Source organism: Plecotus auritus (assembly GCF_963455305.1).
Source record: "Plecotus auritus genome assembly, chromosome: 5".
Classification (NCBI taxonomy): domain Eukaryota; kingdom Metazoa; phylum Chordata; class Mammalia; order Chiroptera; family Vespertilionidae; genus Plecotus; species Plecotus auritus.
The window spans coordinates 123,450,302-123,466,801 of NC_137776.1; the positions used below are offsets into that span (position 1 = coordinate 123,450,302).

At 40.1% G+C, this 16,500-nt stretch overlaps 1 protein-coding gene across 2 annotated transcripts in view; it reads right to left on the minus strand.

Annotated features, from left to right (window-relative positions):
- The window catches only part of ADAMTSL1 (ADAMTS like 1), a 409,739-nt gene that overhangs the window by 133,589 nt on the left and 259,650 nt on the right, over nucleotides 1–16,500 (minus strand). For both annotated transcript variants that reach the window (XM_080667642.1, XM_080667641.1), the window contains one exon: nucleotides 14,348–14,558. In XM_080667642.1, the coding sequence (XP_080523768.1) occupies nucleotides 14,348–14,558 (211 nt within the window). The remainder of the gene's footprint in view (nucleotides 1–14,347; nucleotides 14,559–16,500) is intronic.

Here is a 16,500-nt window from a genome sequence, read left to right on the forward strand (position 1 = left end):
AACATTGATTGGCTGCCTCCTGCACACCCCCTACTGGGGATCGAGCTGGCAACCCGGGCATGTGCCCTGAGTGGGAATCGTACCAGCAACCTATTGGTGCATGAGACTATGCACAACCAACTGAGCAACACTGGCCAGGTCTTGTTAGACCTTTTAACCCTAGAGCCTTTCAGACTATCTAATATAGTGGTGAACAACCTTCATTTGCATTTCAAAAAGTTAAAGTTTTTGAAATGAGAAAAACCTATTGAGTTCCATAGGAAAAAAAAAAGTACTTTCTTATGGCTGGATTCAACTACTTAGTGAATAAAAGAAGGCTAAGGATAAAGGTGAATCCACCCAATGAGGTAAGTCTTGTCCCCACTTTACAGATGAAGTAGCTGAGGCTAAACAAATGAAGTGACTCAACTAAGGCCCCATACTGAGCATGTTCTCTGGGCTGGGGTGGTGGACACAACTGAAGAATAAGCCCACACTTGGTTTCTCTTTCTTGTGGTTGTAGGAACTGCTCTCTGTTTGCGATGGAGGGTACTCTGATTGCTGCTTCATGCTGAGGGCCTAGGCCTTGCAAGCCCCAAGCCTGCTAAGGGCCTGGTCTTCCCCTCACCCCCACTGTAGGGGCAGTGCTTTGAAAGTCAATCCTCAGCCTCCACTCTGTGACTGTTTCTAACCAGCAGGAACCAGCCTATGATCCAGCTTGGGGACCAACATTCTAAAACAGCTCATCTGCACTATGGTAGGCCTGGAAATGTGTTCTCTCTAGACCAGCCGTGGGCAAACTACGGCCCGCGGGCCGGATCCGGCTGTTCTATCTGGTTCTCTTGCTCTCCCCTCCGCTCCTTTACTTTGAATTTATATTAGTTCACACAAACACTCCACCCATGCTTTTGTTCTGGCCCTCCGGTCCAGGTTAAGAACCCATTGTGGCCCTCGAGTCAAAAAGTTTGCCCACCCCTGCTAGACACTTTGATTTCTGAGCTGAAAGGCTACATTGAACATAGCTTCTAGGCTGTGCCACTGGCTGGGTGGTGGGGTAGGCTACGTATGGTGGTCTACAGCCAATTGTTACTCATCACAGATTAAACAGTTTCTTCCAAGACTTGCCTAGCATCTCATTTAGTCTTAAGGAAAAATCTAGGGCTTCGAAGCTAATGATTCAAGCTGGGAGTGGCCCAGGCCTTTGGCTTCTCTGGCTCATATTGGTGATTCCCTGGCCTTTTTATTTATCAAAGAAGCAAACTTTTATTTTAGTTCTTGTTTAGTAGTAGTTCAATAAAGTCTTGAAGGATTTTACTTCTTGAATGCATTTGTATCCACACTGTACTGCAAAGTGCTTTTTGTGAATATAAATCCTCAATAATATTTGTGGAATAAAATTGAAGCTGTTGGTTGGGAGAATTTTTTTTTTCTTTTGGTTGGGGGAAGTTTAAATTAGCACCTAAGAATTCCATTTTTTCAGAATAAACCTTCTTGTTACTGAGGATAACTAAGGTTTTTAAAGTCTTTTGCATGACTTCTTACATTCAGCCTTTTCCTATTTCTTTCAAATTATCACTTCTAACCAACCAGTTATCCTATCACCAGATTCATTATAACCTTCACTGTTCAGGCTGTCTTCAGAACTCTTTTATAACTAGACAACAAACCATGTGCTTTATTGATTCCTGAGCATTTGCCAGACTTAAGGACTGTGTTCTCCACAATGCTTTCCATTCTGTGAATTATTAAATTTCTTTCATAAACTTCATGTAATTTTGTTCAAATCATAATTGTCTAAAAAAAAGTTTATACTGATGAGTTGAAAATTTAAATCTTAAGCTCTGATCTCTCCCCTATTCTTTACTCAATATGTCTGCTGAAATGCAAATAGGTATCTTGACCTAAACATGTCTAAATGGAACTTAAGATTCTGCCTCTCCAATATCACCACAAATCTGCTCTCTTCTCAGTCTTCCTCACTCATTTAATGGTGCCATAGCCAAGACAAAACTTAGGAAAAGCTCTTGATTTTTCTTTTTTCTCACCACCTCTATCCTGACATCCAATCCATGAGCAAATACTTTTAGATTTGCCTCTAAAATAAGGAAAATTGACCTCCACAATAAATAATAAATTGGGATACCATCATCTCTTGCCTAGCCCACTACTAAGCTTCCTAACTGGTTTTCCAGTTTCTAGTTTTCTCAGTTAGCTCTTAGCAGGATATAGATAGCATACTCAATTGAAGAGAGCTCCTCTCTCTCTTTGATGGTCTCTGGAAACCCCATTGGTTGAACACAACTAGAAGCCAGAAGTTAGAGTCTATCTAGTGCAGCCTCCTGAACACAGTGCAGAAAGTAGAAAGTGGATCTAGAAGAGCAATGGAAGATAATGAGCATTTCACCTTATTCTCCTGCAGTCTATTCTCCACAACAATGATGTTTTCAAAGCATGAATCAGCTCACATAATTCTCCTGCTTAAAAACCTCCAATGACTTCCCCTGTTGATTAGAATAAAATTTCAACTCCTCTAACCAGGCCCTGCAAAGCCCTACATGTTCTGGTCTCCGCCCTGATGAAACTTTGAGACTGTCTAACTCAAATCCTTCCAACTTCATTCATTCATTCAACACAAAGTTATTAAGTACCAGTCGTGGATCAAGCCTGGTTCTAGGTTCTAGCAGGGAATAAGAAGCCTCTCATAACCTTTCTCCAGTTTCGTCTCATACAATTCTCCTTCTTCCTTGAATATTCCAGCCACACTGTTTTGATTTTTGCTGTTGCTCCTCCAATGCCAAGCTTGCTTCTTTCACAGGGCCTCCACACTTGATTTTTTCTCTACTTGGACTATTCTTCTCTTGCATCTCCATGTGGCTGAGAATTTCTAATCATTCAGGTTCAATTCCATTCTCACCTGCTTAGAGAGGCCATCCCTAACCTCCTAAGCTAGAGTAGCCAAAGCAGTCTCTATCCTATAAACCTTATTTCACTTAAAAATGTTTATTGATTTCAGAGGAGAGAGAGAGAGAGAGAGAGAGAGAGAGAGAGAGAGAGAGAGAGAGAGAGAGAGAGAGAGAGAAACCATGGTATATGCCCTGACTGGAATAGAACCATGACCTCCTGGTTCATAGGTCGATGCTCAATCTCTGAGCCACACCGGCTGGGCTTACTTTATTTTTAAAATAGCTCTTTTAAGTACTCTTATTCCTTTCAGAAATTATCATCTACTAGAGCTCTACAAAAGAAGCAGTTTTGCTTCTCTTATAGCTCATATTAGTGTTCAAAACTTTCCCCCAGCATGATATTGTTACATCTTTATTAAGAGACCTTAGGATTAGATGACTTCATCTCCAATTTTTTAAAATCCACATCCTTTCTCATTTTCCCTCCTTCAAAGTTAATGATTTGTTTGTTTCCTAGTAAAGAAGTGGTCAGGATATGAGCTAAGCCGTAGAATGACATTTTATAACAGATGCTGGAGGTATGTGATGCTTTGGTATGATCCATAAATATGTACACTCTAGTGAAAATGCAGTGTATTTTTCTATGAGAGAAGTAATGGCTGGTTCATAAAATCATTATCCCCTAAACCTCAAAATGACATCAAACCACTTTTCTCCTAATCCTTTGATTATAACTCATAGTCCGATTCCTCATGGGTCCTATTGAGTTTGTGAGGCATAAGGAACATGCTCTTGAAGTTTCTGTTACCTGTGACTGACATTTTGGACACTTTACTAGTGATGTAAGATTTGTAGGAGTACAGCTCTCTTCAGTGCTTGATGGCTGAAATTTTCTTTTTCTAAATATCTTCTGAGGCACATGGGCTTCTATTCAATTTGAATAAATGCTCCAAAAATAAACAGGTAGTTGAATAAAAACAGCTCTCAAATTCAAGCTGTCAGTTAGAGCTTTTTAGCAAATGGGGCAATAAGGAAAGATGAAGGTTAATTTTCTCTTTCAAATTGAGGAAGTAGATGATGAAAATAATTGTTCTTATTTCAAGGGTAGCGATGTAATAAACTTGTGCTATACCGTGTGACCACTCACTTAAATAACATAGCTGGATTATCAAATGGCAGATAGGACCTGATTTAAGGGACAGATAGTCAAAGAATTGTTCCCAACTCTGTATAGAAGTCTGTGACTATCTGATGACAAAACAGCTGCCAAAAATGTGTTTAAAAAATCAGCTAACTTGAAGTTTGATCTACAGTAGTCCCCTCTTATTCCTGGTTTCAGTTACCCATCAATATTAAGTGGAAAATTCCAGAAATAAACATTCCGTACGTTTCTAATTGCCTGCCGTTCTGAGTAGCATAATATAATCGAGCGCCATCCCACTCGGACCTGCTTGGGATGTGAATCATCCCTTTGTCCAACATCTCCATGATGTAAGTGCTCCCTGCCCATTAGTCATTAGTAGTGCTCCTTGCCCATTAGTCATCTGGGTTATCAAATTGACTGTGGCAGTATCACAGTGCTTGTATTCAGATAATCGTTATTTTACTTAATAATGGCTGCAAAGCACAAGAGTAGTGATGCTGCCAATTGGGAAATGCCAAAGAAGCTGTAAAGTGCTTCCTTCAAGTCAAAAGGTGGGACCTGTACAATGAGATGTTGAGGTTGAGAGAGAGAGAGAGAGAGAGAGAGAGAGAGAGAGAGAGACCCCACATTCACATAACTTTTATTATCATATATTATTACAATTGTCCTATTTTATTATTAGTTATTGTTGTTAATCTCTTGCTGTGCCTAATTTATAAATTAAACTTTATTATAAATATGCATGTATGGAAAAAAACATAGTATATATTAGGTTCGTACTATCTGCAGTTTCAGGCATCTACTGAGCATCTTGGAACGTATCCCCTACTAATAAGGGGGGTCTATTATATACATAAAGTTCTTAGGAAATTCTCAGTGCCCAGAAGATGAGGTTTAGACCCTTGAGAATGCCCGGCAGGGCCCTCATCCTCAATCCTGCATTGACTTCCCAGCCACGTCCTTGCGACCTGCCATGGACCAGTGCTTTAGCTACGATGGACAATTTGCCTGCTGCTGGGAACACAGATGCCTTCTCTGCTCTGGCCTTCACTGCGAGCAATGCCCTTCACTTCTTTGTCCATCTAGAAATTTCTAAGACATCCTCGAAGGCCAACTCAGAGGCTACTTTTCCCCAAAAGCTTCCACTAGAGCCTCTGCCTTGTGGCAAACGAGTCCCCTCCTGCCCATGATGACCTGGAAGGGCACTGCTGCTCCCCTGTGAGGACCATTTCCCTCTGCCTCCCTGCAGGCTCACAGGATTATGCATCTTTTGAAGAAAGGGAATGTATTCATCTTTCAATTCCCCAGTGTTGCATAGTGTTTGCCAAAGAGCATGCACTTCATAAATGTTTGTTGAATTGATGATTGGATGAATACAAGGGCCCCAAATCCAGATGTTTAAAAGATGTAATACAAAATCCAGCTGATGGGCTGAACATCCACCTTTTATCGGGCTGTTTCATCATTAGCCAGGAGCTGCTTCTAAGCAAGTCAGCAGTGGGTTCAGCCGCGGCAGCATGTGCTCTGCTGGGTGCCTAGCCCTCCAGGTATGGTAGACGACCATTTAACTGAGTTAATATGGTCAGGGATATTTGTTTAGGGTTTCATAAAAGCCTGCCTCATCTTTGCTCAAAAAGTTTCCCTGGTCTATTTATATAGGGGTGGACAAAAGTAGGTTTACAGTTGTGAGTATGCATACCACAGTTTATTCTTGTGTTATTATTTATTAATCATTGTATTATTTTTCCATACAAACAACTGTAAACCTACTTTTGCTCTACCCTGTATTGATGAAAATGTGTTTTTAGATTTTTTTTTTTAATTGCAGAAGATGAAATTTCAAATTAAGGAAGGTTCCAAAGTCTGTGACGACTTTGTGAACATGTTGAGATTGCCGGGTGGGTTGACAGTTCTGAAGTGAGAGGCAGACTGCAAAGAAGAAAACATTTTTAAAGAATCAGCAGAGAAGTTTAATAGAACTAAATGAAAAATGTTTGCCTTTATAAATCATTTAAAATAATATTATGGTATGAAAAGGTAGACCTCTGGTAAGGGGCATTATTTTTAAATATATGCTATAAACAGAATATATAACAAAAAATAGTATTTATATTGCTTTTCCTAGCTGCCATATATGTTTCATTATATAAGGTCATGGATTCATTAGTTTTATAAGAAAAGTAAAAAAAAATACACAATAAGGGGGACACTTAAAAGTTATGATACTATACAAAAATACAATGGCTCAAGGGTCTTGTATTTTTTAAGATTTTCCCATAATCATCACATTAATAAATTCTGCCCATATTGACACTTTTAGTTTCATCTTGGTAGTTTAATTTACCAAGAGCTGAGTTCATTTCCTTGATACCTCAAGTCATATTATTGAGCCCAATACAAAGAGACATTTACGCTTTGTTTCTAGGGTCAACTTTCCAGTTTTAACATAATGAGCTCTTGCTTATAGCTTCTAACTAATTTCATTCATTTTTTCATTCACTAATTCATTCTTTCATTAAACATTTAGTGGGCACTAGTTGAGTGCCAAGCACTGTATTAGATGTTAGGATTTAAGATGATTAATAAATGATTACTATGCCTCAGGTATCTGTAGTCCAGCTAGGGAGAAAAAATTACTATAAAATGTGATTAGTTTTACAAAAGAGGGAATACAGAGGAGAGTATAATTAAGTCTTTATGGAAAAGTTGGGGCCTGGCTGGTGTGGCTCAGTGGTTGAGCATCGACCTATGAACCAGGAGGTCACGATTAGATTCCCAGTCAGGGCACATGCCTGGGTTGTGGGCTTGATCCCCAGTAGGGGCATGGAGGAGGCAGCCAATCAATGATTCTCTCTCATCATTGATGTTTCTATCTCTCACTCTCCCTTCCTCTCTGAAAACAATAAAAAAATATTTTAAAAAAAGAGTTGGGGAAGGCTCCTCAGAGGAGGTTGGCCAGGGAAATAAGGAGTGCTAGCAGAGGGAGAACAGTTGTTCATAGACTCAGGGTATGAAGGACATGTCATGTTCATATCTGTGAGAGGTCATGAAAAGGTGGACCTTAGGTTTCACGGGAAGGGTGGTTGGTGAGACTGAGAAGGCAGATGAGGGGCCAACTGTGAAGGGTCTTGAACATAATCTCAAGACCATGCGGTGTCATTAAGGATTTTAAAGTAACAGTTAACATGATCCAGTTATAGAAAATAACTCAGGCAGCAAAGGCCAATGGGTTCCAAAGACAACTGCCCTTTGAGATGTTAATAGTTGTGCCATGGAGAAGAGTCTTCCAGGTCAAGTAACTCTAAACAACACATCATATTTTACACCTACTAAAATAGTAATAGTAATACATTATATATGACTATTTTAAAGGCTCAACAGGGGGGCCTGTAGTCAGGAACCATCAATACCAGGTTGGGAAATACCGGATGAGAATTAAGGCAAGACAATACAGGGAGACCAAGTAAAAGGCTGTTTGTAATGGTTTGGTTAACTGTGAGGACTAGAACCAGCACAGTAGGAGAAGGATTAAGAAGAGAACAGTTGGGTTTGGGAAGGTATAGGAGGTGGAATCCACAAGTTTCAGGTGTAATGTTGACCGAGTGTGAAGGACAGACAAGGCTGAGATGGCTCCAGTTACCAGCTACAGAACAGGCAGTGGTGTCACCCAAACCACAAGACCATGAAGGGGGACGGGAAGGTGGCAGGTAGGCATGTTAACAAGCATGGTGTTAGACCGTTGATATTTGTAACTTTGCAATATTTGAGACTGAGAGGTTAAAAAGGCAGTTAGAGGCAACAGAGGTGGAAACTGAGCCAAAACACATTAAGGGCCCAGAGAAACAAAGAAAATGAGGACTGAATCTCACTTACTAAACAAGACTATAAAAATGGGAATAGAATTTCTAGCCCACTATTTTGTGGATTAGAATTTCTTCAATCATCTAATTTCTTAAACCTGGAAGTATAGGGGGTGTACTTCCTGTTTAATATTCCTGTTACTGGGTGAAGCATGGGGTTGCACACCCACCAAAATCCAGAGCAATTATTACAAGGAGCTTTCTGCTAATACAAACGAAAGTACTACTACTCATGTGAAATTTGACCTCTGATCTCGGTTTTGCTTACATTTATTGTTGATTCTAAAGGTAGAATGAGGTGCATTTTCTTATGAGATATACCACCGAAAGTGAGATAAACATCCTGAGAGATTTTTCCTCTCCTGACACAACATTTTAAATAAACATGGTCTCTAACTTGTAAGGATATTTATTTTAATCACTGGAATATAACAAAACTGATGACTAAATGAACTCTTCTGCCAGAATTCAGTCCTCAAAGGCAAAGTAAAGTTATTCATGTCTCTCTATGTTTAAATATAGAAAATGAAAAATTTAATTCTCAAGCATTTGTAGTTGTCATTAAAATTCTTTTTTTTCCTTAATATTACCAGCAGGGACTCTTCTCCCATACACCTTTTTATGCAGCTAAACTACAGGCATTTTGAATTGTAATCCTGATTTTTAAGAAAGGAGTATATAGGGAAATGATCGCATAATTACAGTTTTAGGCAAGGATGAAAATATGGGCTGTGGTGAATGTTTCAGTCTCTGCACAGATGTGCACAATATGTGTGTACAATTGGGTGAACAATCCTGAATATAAGATATAGGCAACATAGTGAAATATAAATTATGTTTTAGAGTGAACTCTCTGATTCTTTTGGTTTAACTTGTCTATCACCTTTCTCTTTTTTTCCTCATTTCTCTTAGATTTTTTTTAAAGAATAAAAATGAATACAGAGAGAAGATTGATGCATACAAAGCTCATAGTCAATGGTGAGGAGTGTGGAAGTAGAAGGCAGGTTTTGAATCTCAAGTACCTTGTGCTAGTAGAGATTGATGCTTATAGTCAGCCCACAAAATAGCAGATCGTAGTAGGCTGAGTAGTGACTCCCAAAGATATCTACATCTTAATCCCTGAAACCTATGCATATGTTACCTTACATGGTAAAAGAGACTTTTACCATGCAGTTGTGATTAAATTAAGCATTTTGAGATGGGGAGATTATCCAGGTGGGATTGATGTAGTCACAGTGGTCCTTATAAGAGGGAGGCAGGAGGTTCAGAATCAGATCAGAGAGAGAGAGGATGTAAGGACAGAATCAGAGGTTGATGTGAAGCACTTTGAAGGGACCATGAGCCAAGGAAACAAGCGGTCTCCAGAAACTGGAAGAGGCAGGGTAATAGATTCTCCCCTAGAGTCTCCGGAAGGAATGCAGGCCTGCTAACAAACACCTTGATTTTGGCCAAGTGGAGCTGACCTCCAGAGCCACTTTATGTGTGGTAAGTTGTTACAGCAGCAGTGGGAAACTAATACACAAATGAACTGCCCGGGATATAGGCAACCGAATGTTATGTAAACTGCTAATTTTGGAACTGGTATTAGATTTCCTCACAATTTAATGCTTGAGCAAATGGTAAAGAGGTCTTGGGAAAGCTGTACTGCGTAGGGAACAGAGAATGGGTTTGGAAACCTACAGGCCCCCCATTTCATTTACTGGCTGTGTGACCCAGGGGAAGCACAGCCTCTCCGAGCCTTTCCTCACAGGGCTGCTGTAGGAATGAAAGGAGAAAATTCAAGAGCAGTAGAATGAGTTCTTCCACATGCAGTGTGAATTCGTGGTAATCTCTCAGTGCTTCAGGTTCCTCATCAGTGAAGTGGGGATAATTGTAGTAAATACCACATTAAGGATAGTGAGGATGAAATGAATTAAATGTGTCAAGTGCCTAGAACTGTGCTTGATACATAGTGAGTGCTTCTCTTTAATAAGTGCTTCTCCTGAAATGAAGCAGGTGCTCCACAAATGAGCTGGCAGACTCACCATGGACCTTTTCAGCACCATCCTCGGTGCTTTACATACCTGCATGGGGTGTGGTGGAGTCTCACTGAAACCTGGTCTCTTCTGTCATTGACCTGGTGGTCTAACTCAGAAGTCACAGGAAAACACCTGTCCAGGTAAGGTGGTACCTGACTGTTAAATGAACAGCACTGGTCATGAACAGCATGTGACTTCAGTGTGGGAGGATGGTAGAGGTCCTGGCAGAAGAGGTAGGACTCCTGCCCTACTTTGACAGACAGGCAGAGGGAAGGGGAACTGTATGTGGGCAGGGAGAAGTGTGGGCAGATAGCAATATACCTGCTGAGATGGGAGAAGCAAGGCTGGAGGTGGGCAGGCCATTGGGGCTTTATTACATAACAATAGAGAATCACTGAGACAAATCCTAGCAGAAGACTGTTATGATCAAGGTGTGTTAGACTGACTTTTGGCTCATACAAAGTGGTTCATGCCATGGTGCTGTAACACACCAATGTGATATAGCCTCTTATGAGGTGTATGTGATACGTTAATATACAGCCAACACCAAAGTTGATAATGATATGTGCGCATATTAAAAAAAAATTAGAGAAGACTGATGCACTAGATATGTGTTTCAAAAGCCAACTAAACAAAAACCAACATGATTTTAAAGCTAAATTGATAAAGAGAAATATTAAATGAATCTTTCAATAAGACCAGAGATAAAAACCAAGGCACACAGTATTGCGTTAAGAGGCAGAACTGAAATAAAGAAGGTCCCCTAAAAACCAAATGTAGAGTTAGATTTCTGCTTCACATCTGCCTAATTGTTTCTAAACTAAAATTTTAACATAAATACTTGGACTCCACTCGAGGTCCCAGCAGACCTGCAGAATGTGTAAATATTGGCTATTTGCCATTTGTCAGGCAAATGCTCTACAAGGTACAAAGAAGGTTGCATTCTTAGCAGGCCAATGAAGATTAACTGAAATTATGCTCCCCCTTGAAAGAAAAGCATATTGCATGAGGCCAGGATAGCCCAGTGTTCAAACAGCAAGGAGGGGGAGTTTCTCCCTTCAAATGGGCCACAATCCATCGTCCATGGGGTTATCTTCTTCTTGAAATGAAGCATTTGATCCCCCATCTCCTTTTCTTTCACACAAATAAAGACAGTACACTGCCCCACTGATGTGGCTCAGTGGTTGAGCATCAAATCATGAACCAAGAGGTCGCAGGTTAGGTTCCAGTCGGTCACCTGCCCGGGTTGTGGGCTGGATCCCCAGCAGGGCGCATGCAGGAGGCAGCCAATAGATGTTGATGTTTCTCTCTCATCGATGTTTCTATTTCTCTCTCCCTGTCCCTTCCTCTCTCTAAAAAACCAATAAAAACATTAACAACAACAACAACAACAACAACAAAAGACAGTGAACTGGGTATTGAAGGATTAGAGACTTCAGCACTATCCTCTGTTAGATCCAAGCAGCTAAATGGGACAGACCTTGAGAGTACACAGCAGGTTTCCTTGTCCCAAAAGGATTGCCAAGAACCAGGGCTCACCAGACAAATGGATGATCAGCAGCTGGTGTCCTAAGTACTTCCTGAAGACAACAGCCAATTAGCCTGGAGACACATGTTACTCTCGACTTATTCCATATAACATAAACAATGACTTTCTTTCTTTTAATAAATGGTCAGTAATAGCTGGTTCTGCCTTACAAACTTAATCAAAGAAGTAGGACTCTAGGAAATAATGTAACAAAAATAGTCTATCATTACCACTAGGTTCAGAAAGATTCCTGGAAGTGACCAAGGATCCTTAAAACAGACCCCATTCACCAAATGCTTTAACAGCACTTTTCTTTCCTGGAGGATAGAATCGTTGGTGGCTTTTACTTTCTATGTTCTTCTTACTATGTTTAAATATTTTCCACAATAATTATGTATTGAGTATGAAATAGGATATTTTTAAAGGTCCTAATAAAGTGTAGTCAGTGGCTCATTGGATGGACTTTAAAGAGCTGTTTACTATTCGTTTCCTGATCTGAAAAGTGTACTTATACAAGCATCCCTTGGAGATATTACAGATTCGGTTCCAGACCCCCGCAATAAAGCAGGTTGTAATCTTTTAGCTGGTGAAGGGTCTTGCCTTCAATGTGTAAAAACACCCCCAAACCCCTGTAGTATCTGTGAAGCACAATGAAACAAGCCATATCTGTACTTGAGTTATCCCCAAAACTTTTCCCTAATGGAAGGAAATAGAAAGTTTTCCAAATGAATTCATATCTTAACAGGCCCAAGGTAGGTGGAAAATGGAAGAATATTTACTCCTTGGAAATCCACTCTTTTTAATAGGGAGACTGGGCATGGTGGTATCAAAAGACCAAAAAAGGTCTGTATATGGAAGTGCTCTAAAACCTTAAAACACCATAGGTTACTGCGGTTGTTCATTAACCTAAAGGGATTGGTATTTCACTCACTTTTCCTGGCAGGTCAATATGACCTATAACCATGTAGCAAACAGAACAGTTAGATATAAAGTCAGAATTTTCAGGGCTTGTGTGGCGGTATTCTTGATCTATTTATCCCTTTTGTCATTCAATAAATGTTCTGTCCAGAACTTACTATGTGCTTAATGGCAAAACAAGCTAATAATACAGTGACTTAATAGTTTCAACAATGGAGGTTGAGTTGTGCTGATTCCTTGTCCTGTCTGAGGGCTTGCATGGGTTAGTGGTGCAGTTTAAGGACCTGGATTCACTTCAGTTAAAGGTAACAGTATGAATACACTAGAAACCAGGAGACCTGTGTTATGGGCCAGCCTTTAAGATCTTGGGCAAGGCCATATCTCGGACATGTTTACATCATCTGTAAAACAAAGGGGCTCATACATAATCCCCGAGGGCCCTTTTGGCCACAGTGGTCTCCAACAATGGAAAGGATCCCATAAAACTGGTTGATGGCCAACCCTAAATTTGCTAGCTCTGTAAGCCTCAGTTTCCTCAAGCCCCAAAATGAAGATAATAAAACCTACGTTTCACTGGATAGTTGGGAGGATTCAATTAGGTGTGTAATACTATATATTTCTTAACCAAACACTGTTACATAGACACTGAAAGTGTATAACATCCTCTTGACTTCCACAAATCATCACACAAAAATGGAATTTATGAACTTAGCCATAGTCCTTTAAGCTCTAAAAGAAAATGTACAATCAATATCTGTTTCCTGATGCTTTATGTTTTAGTGTTTTGCTCACTCATTACTATTTGATCCTTTGAGAACTTTTCTAAGTCACAGCCCCATGATGGGCTGGGAGAAGGCAGGGGCTCTGGCACCTGATTGTGACTAGCACAGAGAACGTGAGGAAACAGCAAGGGTATGCACTAGCTGCTACCCTCTCTTCCTTCTCAGTTGTAACCCTCTACTTTATCATTCTAATTGGGACAGATTTGAGAGTAAAAATCTGTTTCAGTAAAACCAGGATGTATGTCCCCCTGACCTTTCAGGCTTACTTTTTGTGACCTTTGGTGTCATTTCAAGGTCCTGGGGCTGGAGCTATGACTGATGTCCTAATGGGATGGAAATCGCAAAATAGGATTCTATTAAAATCATTAAAATTCTTCTGTGCTGTTTTAAAGGCATGCAAAAAGATTATTTAAAGTTTGATAAATGTAAGTTTAGATAAGATACCGTGATAAAATAGTTTTGTTTGTATTATTGTAATGTATGCTTTAGAGGAGGGTCAGCAAAGTTTTTCTGTAAGAGGACAGAGTACATATTTTAGGTTTGGTGGGCCATGTGGTCTCTGTCACAACCACACAGGGCGAAAACAGCCATAGACAATACATATAAAAGAATGGGTGTTGCTGTGTTCCAATAAAACTTTAGTGGCAACAACTGGCTGTGAGCTGGATTTGGCTTTGGGCTGCAGTTGCTAAGCCCTGCTTTAAAGCAACAGTTCCCAGACTTTTGGAATTCATAGGACCAGGAAAAAAAAATGTCTGGAGTTGATTCAAGATTTCTAACTTTTTATTTTACTAAGTCATTATGTTAAAAAAAGAAACATCATTGCCTAGTCCCTTTATCTCTTAGAATTTTAATTAGCAAAAAACTAGAAAGGCTACAGATTCAGGACAGATTCAGCTTTATGGAAAACCTACCACATTGTCCTTATTTCTAAGACTTTTCATAAGCCTGGTGAAAACTTTGTCATGAATATGCTCAGGTTACTTACTACATAGTTCATTTGAGTTGCTTTTGGAGATTACATGGTGCGGCACAGTAGAAAGAACATGGTATGTAATTAAAAGAGCTGGAGTTGAATAAGATTGGGGGAGTACTCACAAGGGAAAAAATGAGCTGACCTTAAACATTCCTTTAAAGGAACAAAATGACTCAAAGAGAGTGACCCCTTGTCCTGAATCCCTGATGCAAACACAAACTCCAATACTCAGAACTCACCGGCTGCCATTGCGCAGGGTACCAGGCTGGGGGACAGTTGAAGCGGTTACAAGCTTGCACGGTGCTGGGCTTGTGCTGGCGACACAGGTCATCAGCCAGGATTACTGTTTCATTCATCTCTCTGGAGCGTATCTGGGAGCAGAAGACGTCTCTGGTCTGCAGGCCAACCCCACAGGTGAGGCTGCATGGACTCCACTTGCCAATTTCCCACCTGGGAAGAAATCAGAGAAGAGGACACCTGAGCACCTGTGCAGAGAACACTGCCCATGATGTGAAATGTTGTTAATGGAGTAAAAAGAGCTACCTGGGAATGTGGGAAGTTCCAGCACAAAGATTGGCTAGGAATTCTATCCCCCCGCCTCAAATCCACCCTTTCCCTTTATGCTCCTGCATTTATTTACTTCGACTAAAGCAAAGAAGGTGATAAAATGGAACATTCAATTTTACCCACAAAATCATCAAGAGTGAGCTCAATCATGTTTATTTTGATGGAACATAAACTTCATCAAAATAAGGAGGGTGTGCTAGGTAAGACGTAAAAGCTTTGGGCACCACGTATTGAAGAGTGGGCCTAGAAAAAGCCTTTATGTTCATCTCTCCAGTTCCCATTCTTAGCAACACTGAAAAAATTGTGCTTGTTTTTCCTTGGCTTCAAAGTGAAAGGTCATTGGCTCCAACTTCCTTCAAACTTCCATCACAGCATAGAAACAAACGTCTCTGTCCTATGTATAAATCTCATCACTGCCTGGGACTGGAGAATGTAACAAAAGTGAAGGTTGCTAAGTAGATCAGTCTTCTTGAGGGAAAATATCTGGAGAGAACTCCTCATTATCTGGAGGTGGAAGTCAAATAACCACAGATGAGTTGAGTGCATAAATGGGCCATTCCAAATGGCCACGTCTCAAGAAGTGCATTTATAACGAGCCAACGACCTATAAACATATTCCCACTGCATTTCCCTGCTGTTGCAGCCTCCAAAATGGGAATGATAAGGATAAAGCTCAGTTGCTTGGGCTCTGAGTCAGAAGTGCTCTTTAATGATCACTTTTAGAAAGCTCTGTTTACAACGTGAGGCAGAAAGATACTGCAATAGGACTTGGCCAAGAAAAGCATCGCAAGGGTGTCCTTCAGTAGCTAGGTTCCTTACCTTCCATAGCCAGCCCTAAAACTGGTTTAAATTCTTTAGCCTTAATATTTTTTTGTCAGACTGTAAAACTGAGTGCATACTCAATCTCTTCCTGCTACTCTGATATGTAACTACTTTTCCAATCCTTATTTCCACGACCTCCATCCATCGACTCTATGTTTAAGCTATATCTGTAGTAAACTACTTTCTTATTCTCAATTCATGCCCCACCCCCGGTATGTTCTAGCTCTGTGTTTACTCAAATTGTTACTCATAATATGGAATACTTTGGGTTCTTTCCTTATCCCTCAAAATTTATTCCATTTCTATATATCCAAATTTGATCCACATTTAAAGGATTATACCTGTGGCAGACACATATCATTTTCTCAACTGTATTATAGTTATTCTGCCTGTTAAGAGCCCTATGGGGGTATTTGCCTTTTAAAAGCAAGGTCTATGTTTGAGTAAGTTTTGTATCTCTCACAAGGTTCATCATAGCACCTTCTAGATAATTAATGTATATTGTTTATTATTTCCTGATAAATTAGCAAATGGAAGGGATCTACCATCACAGTGGGCACTTTACACATGCCGTGTCATTAATTACCTCCATAACAACATGAGACAGGCTCTGCTGGGTTTCCTCATTTTACAGTTGTCCAAACGTGGGTGTGCCTGGCTCCAAAGCCTTTGTGCTTTCTATTGTACCACGCTATCTCCAGAAAATACCTTGGAAATTGTCCTATCAACATTCACTAAATTTTAATGAATAGAAGAGGAGAAGCTGGGTTGAATATATTTCTTTTAGCTCCTGTCTGAATTTCTATAAACTTATTTTGGAATCCCTAGCTTGGGTGAATCCCACACTTTAATATGTTGTGGGGTTACTGGTTTTAAAATACATACACACATTCTTTGTCACTCCGCCCTTCTAAAGATGGAGTCTTGAGAGAGGGCTGAAATCAGTGACTCCACTGTAATGAAGAGAATGAGGCAGGGTGATGCTTTGTAACTTCCAAAACTA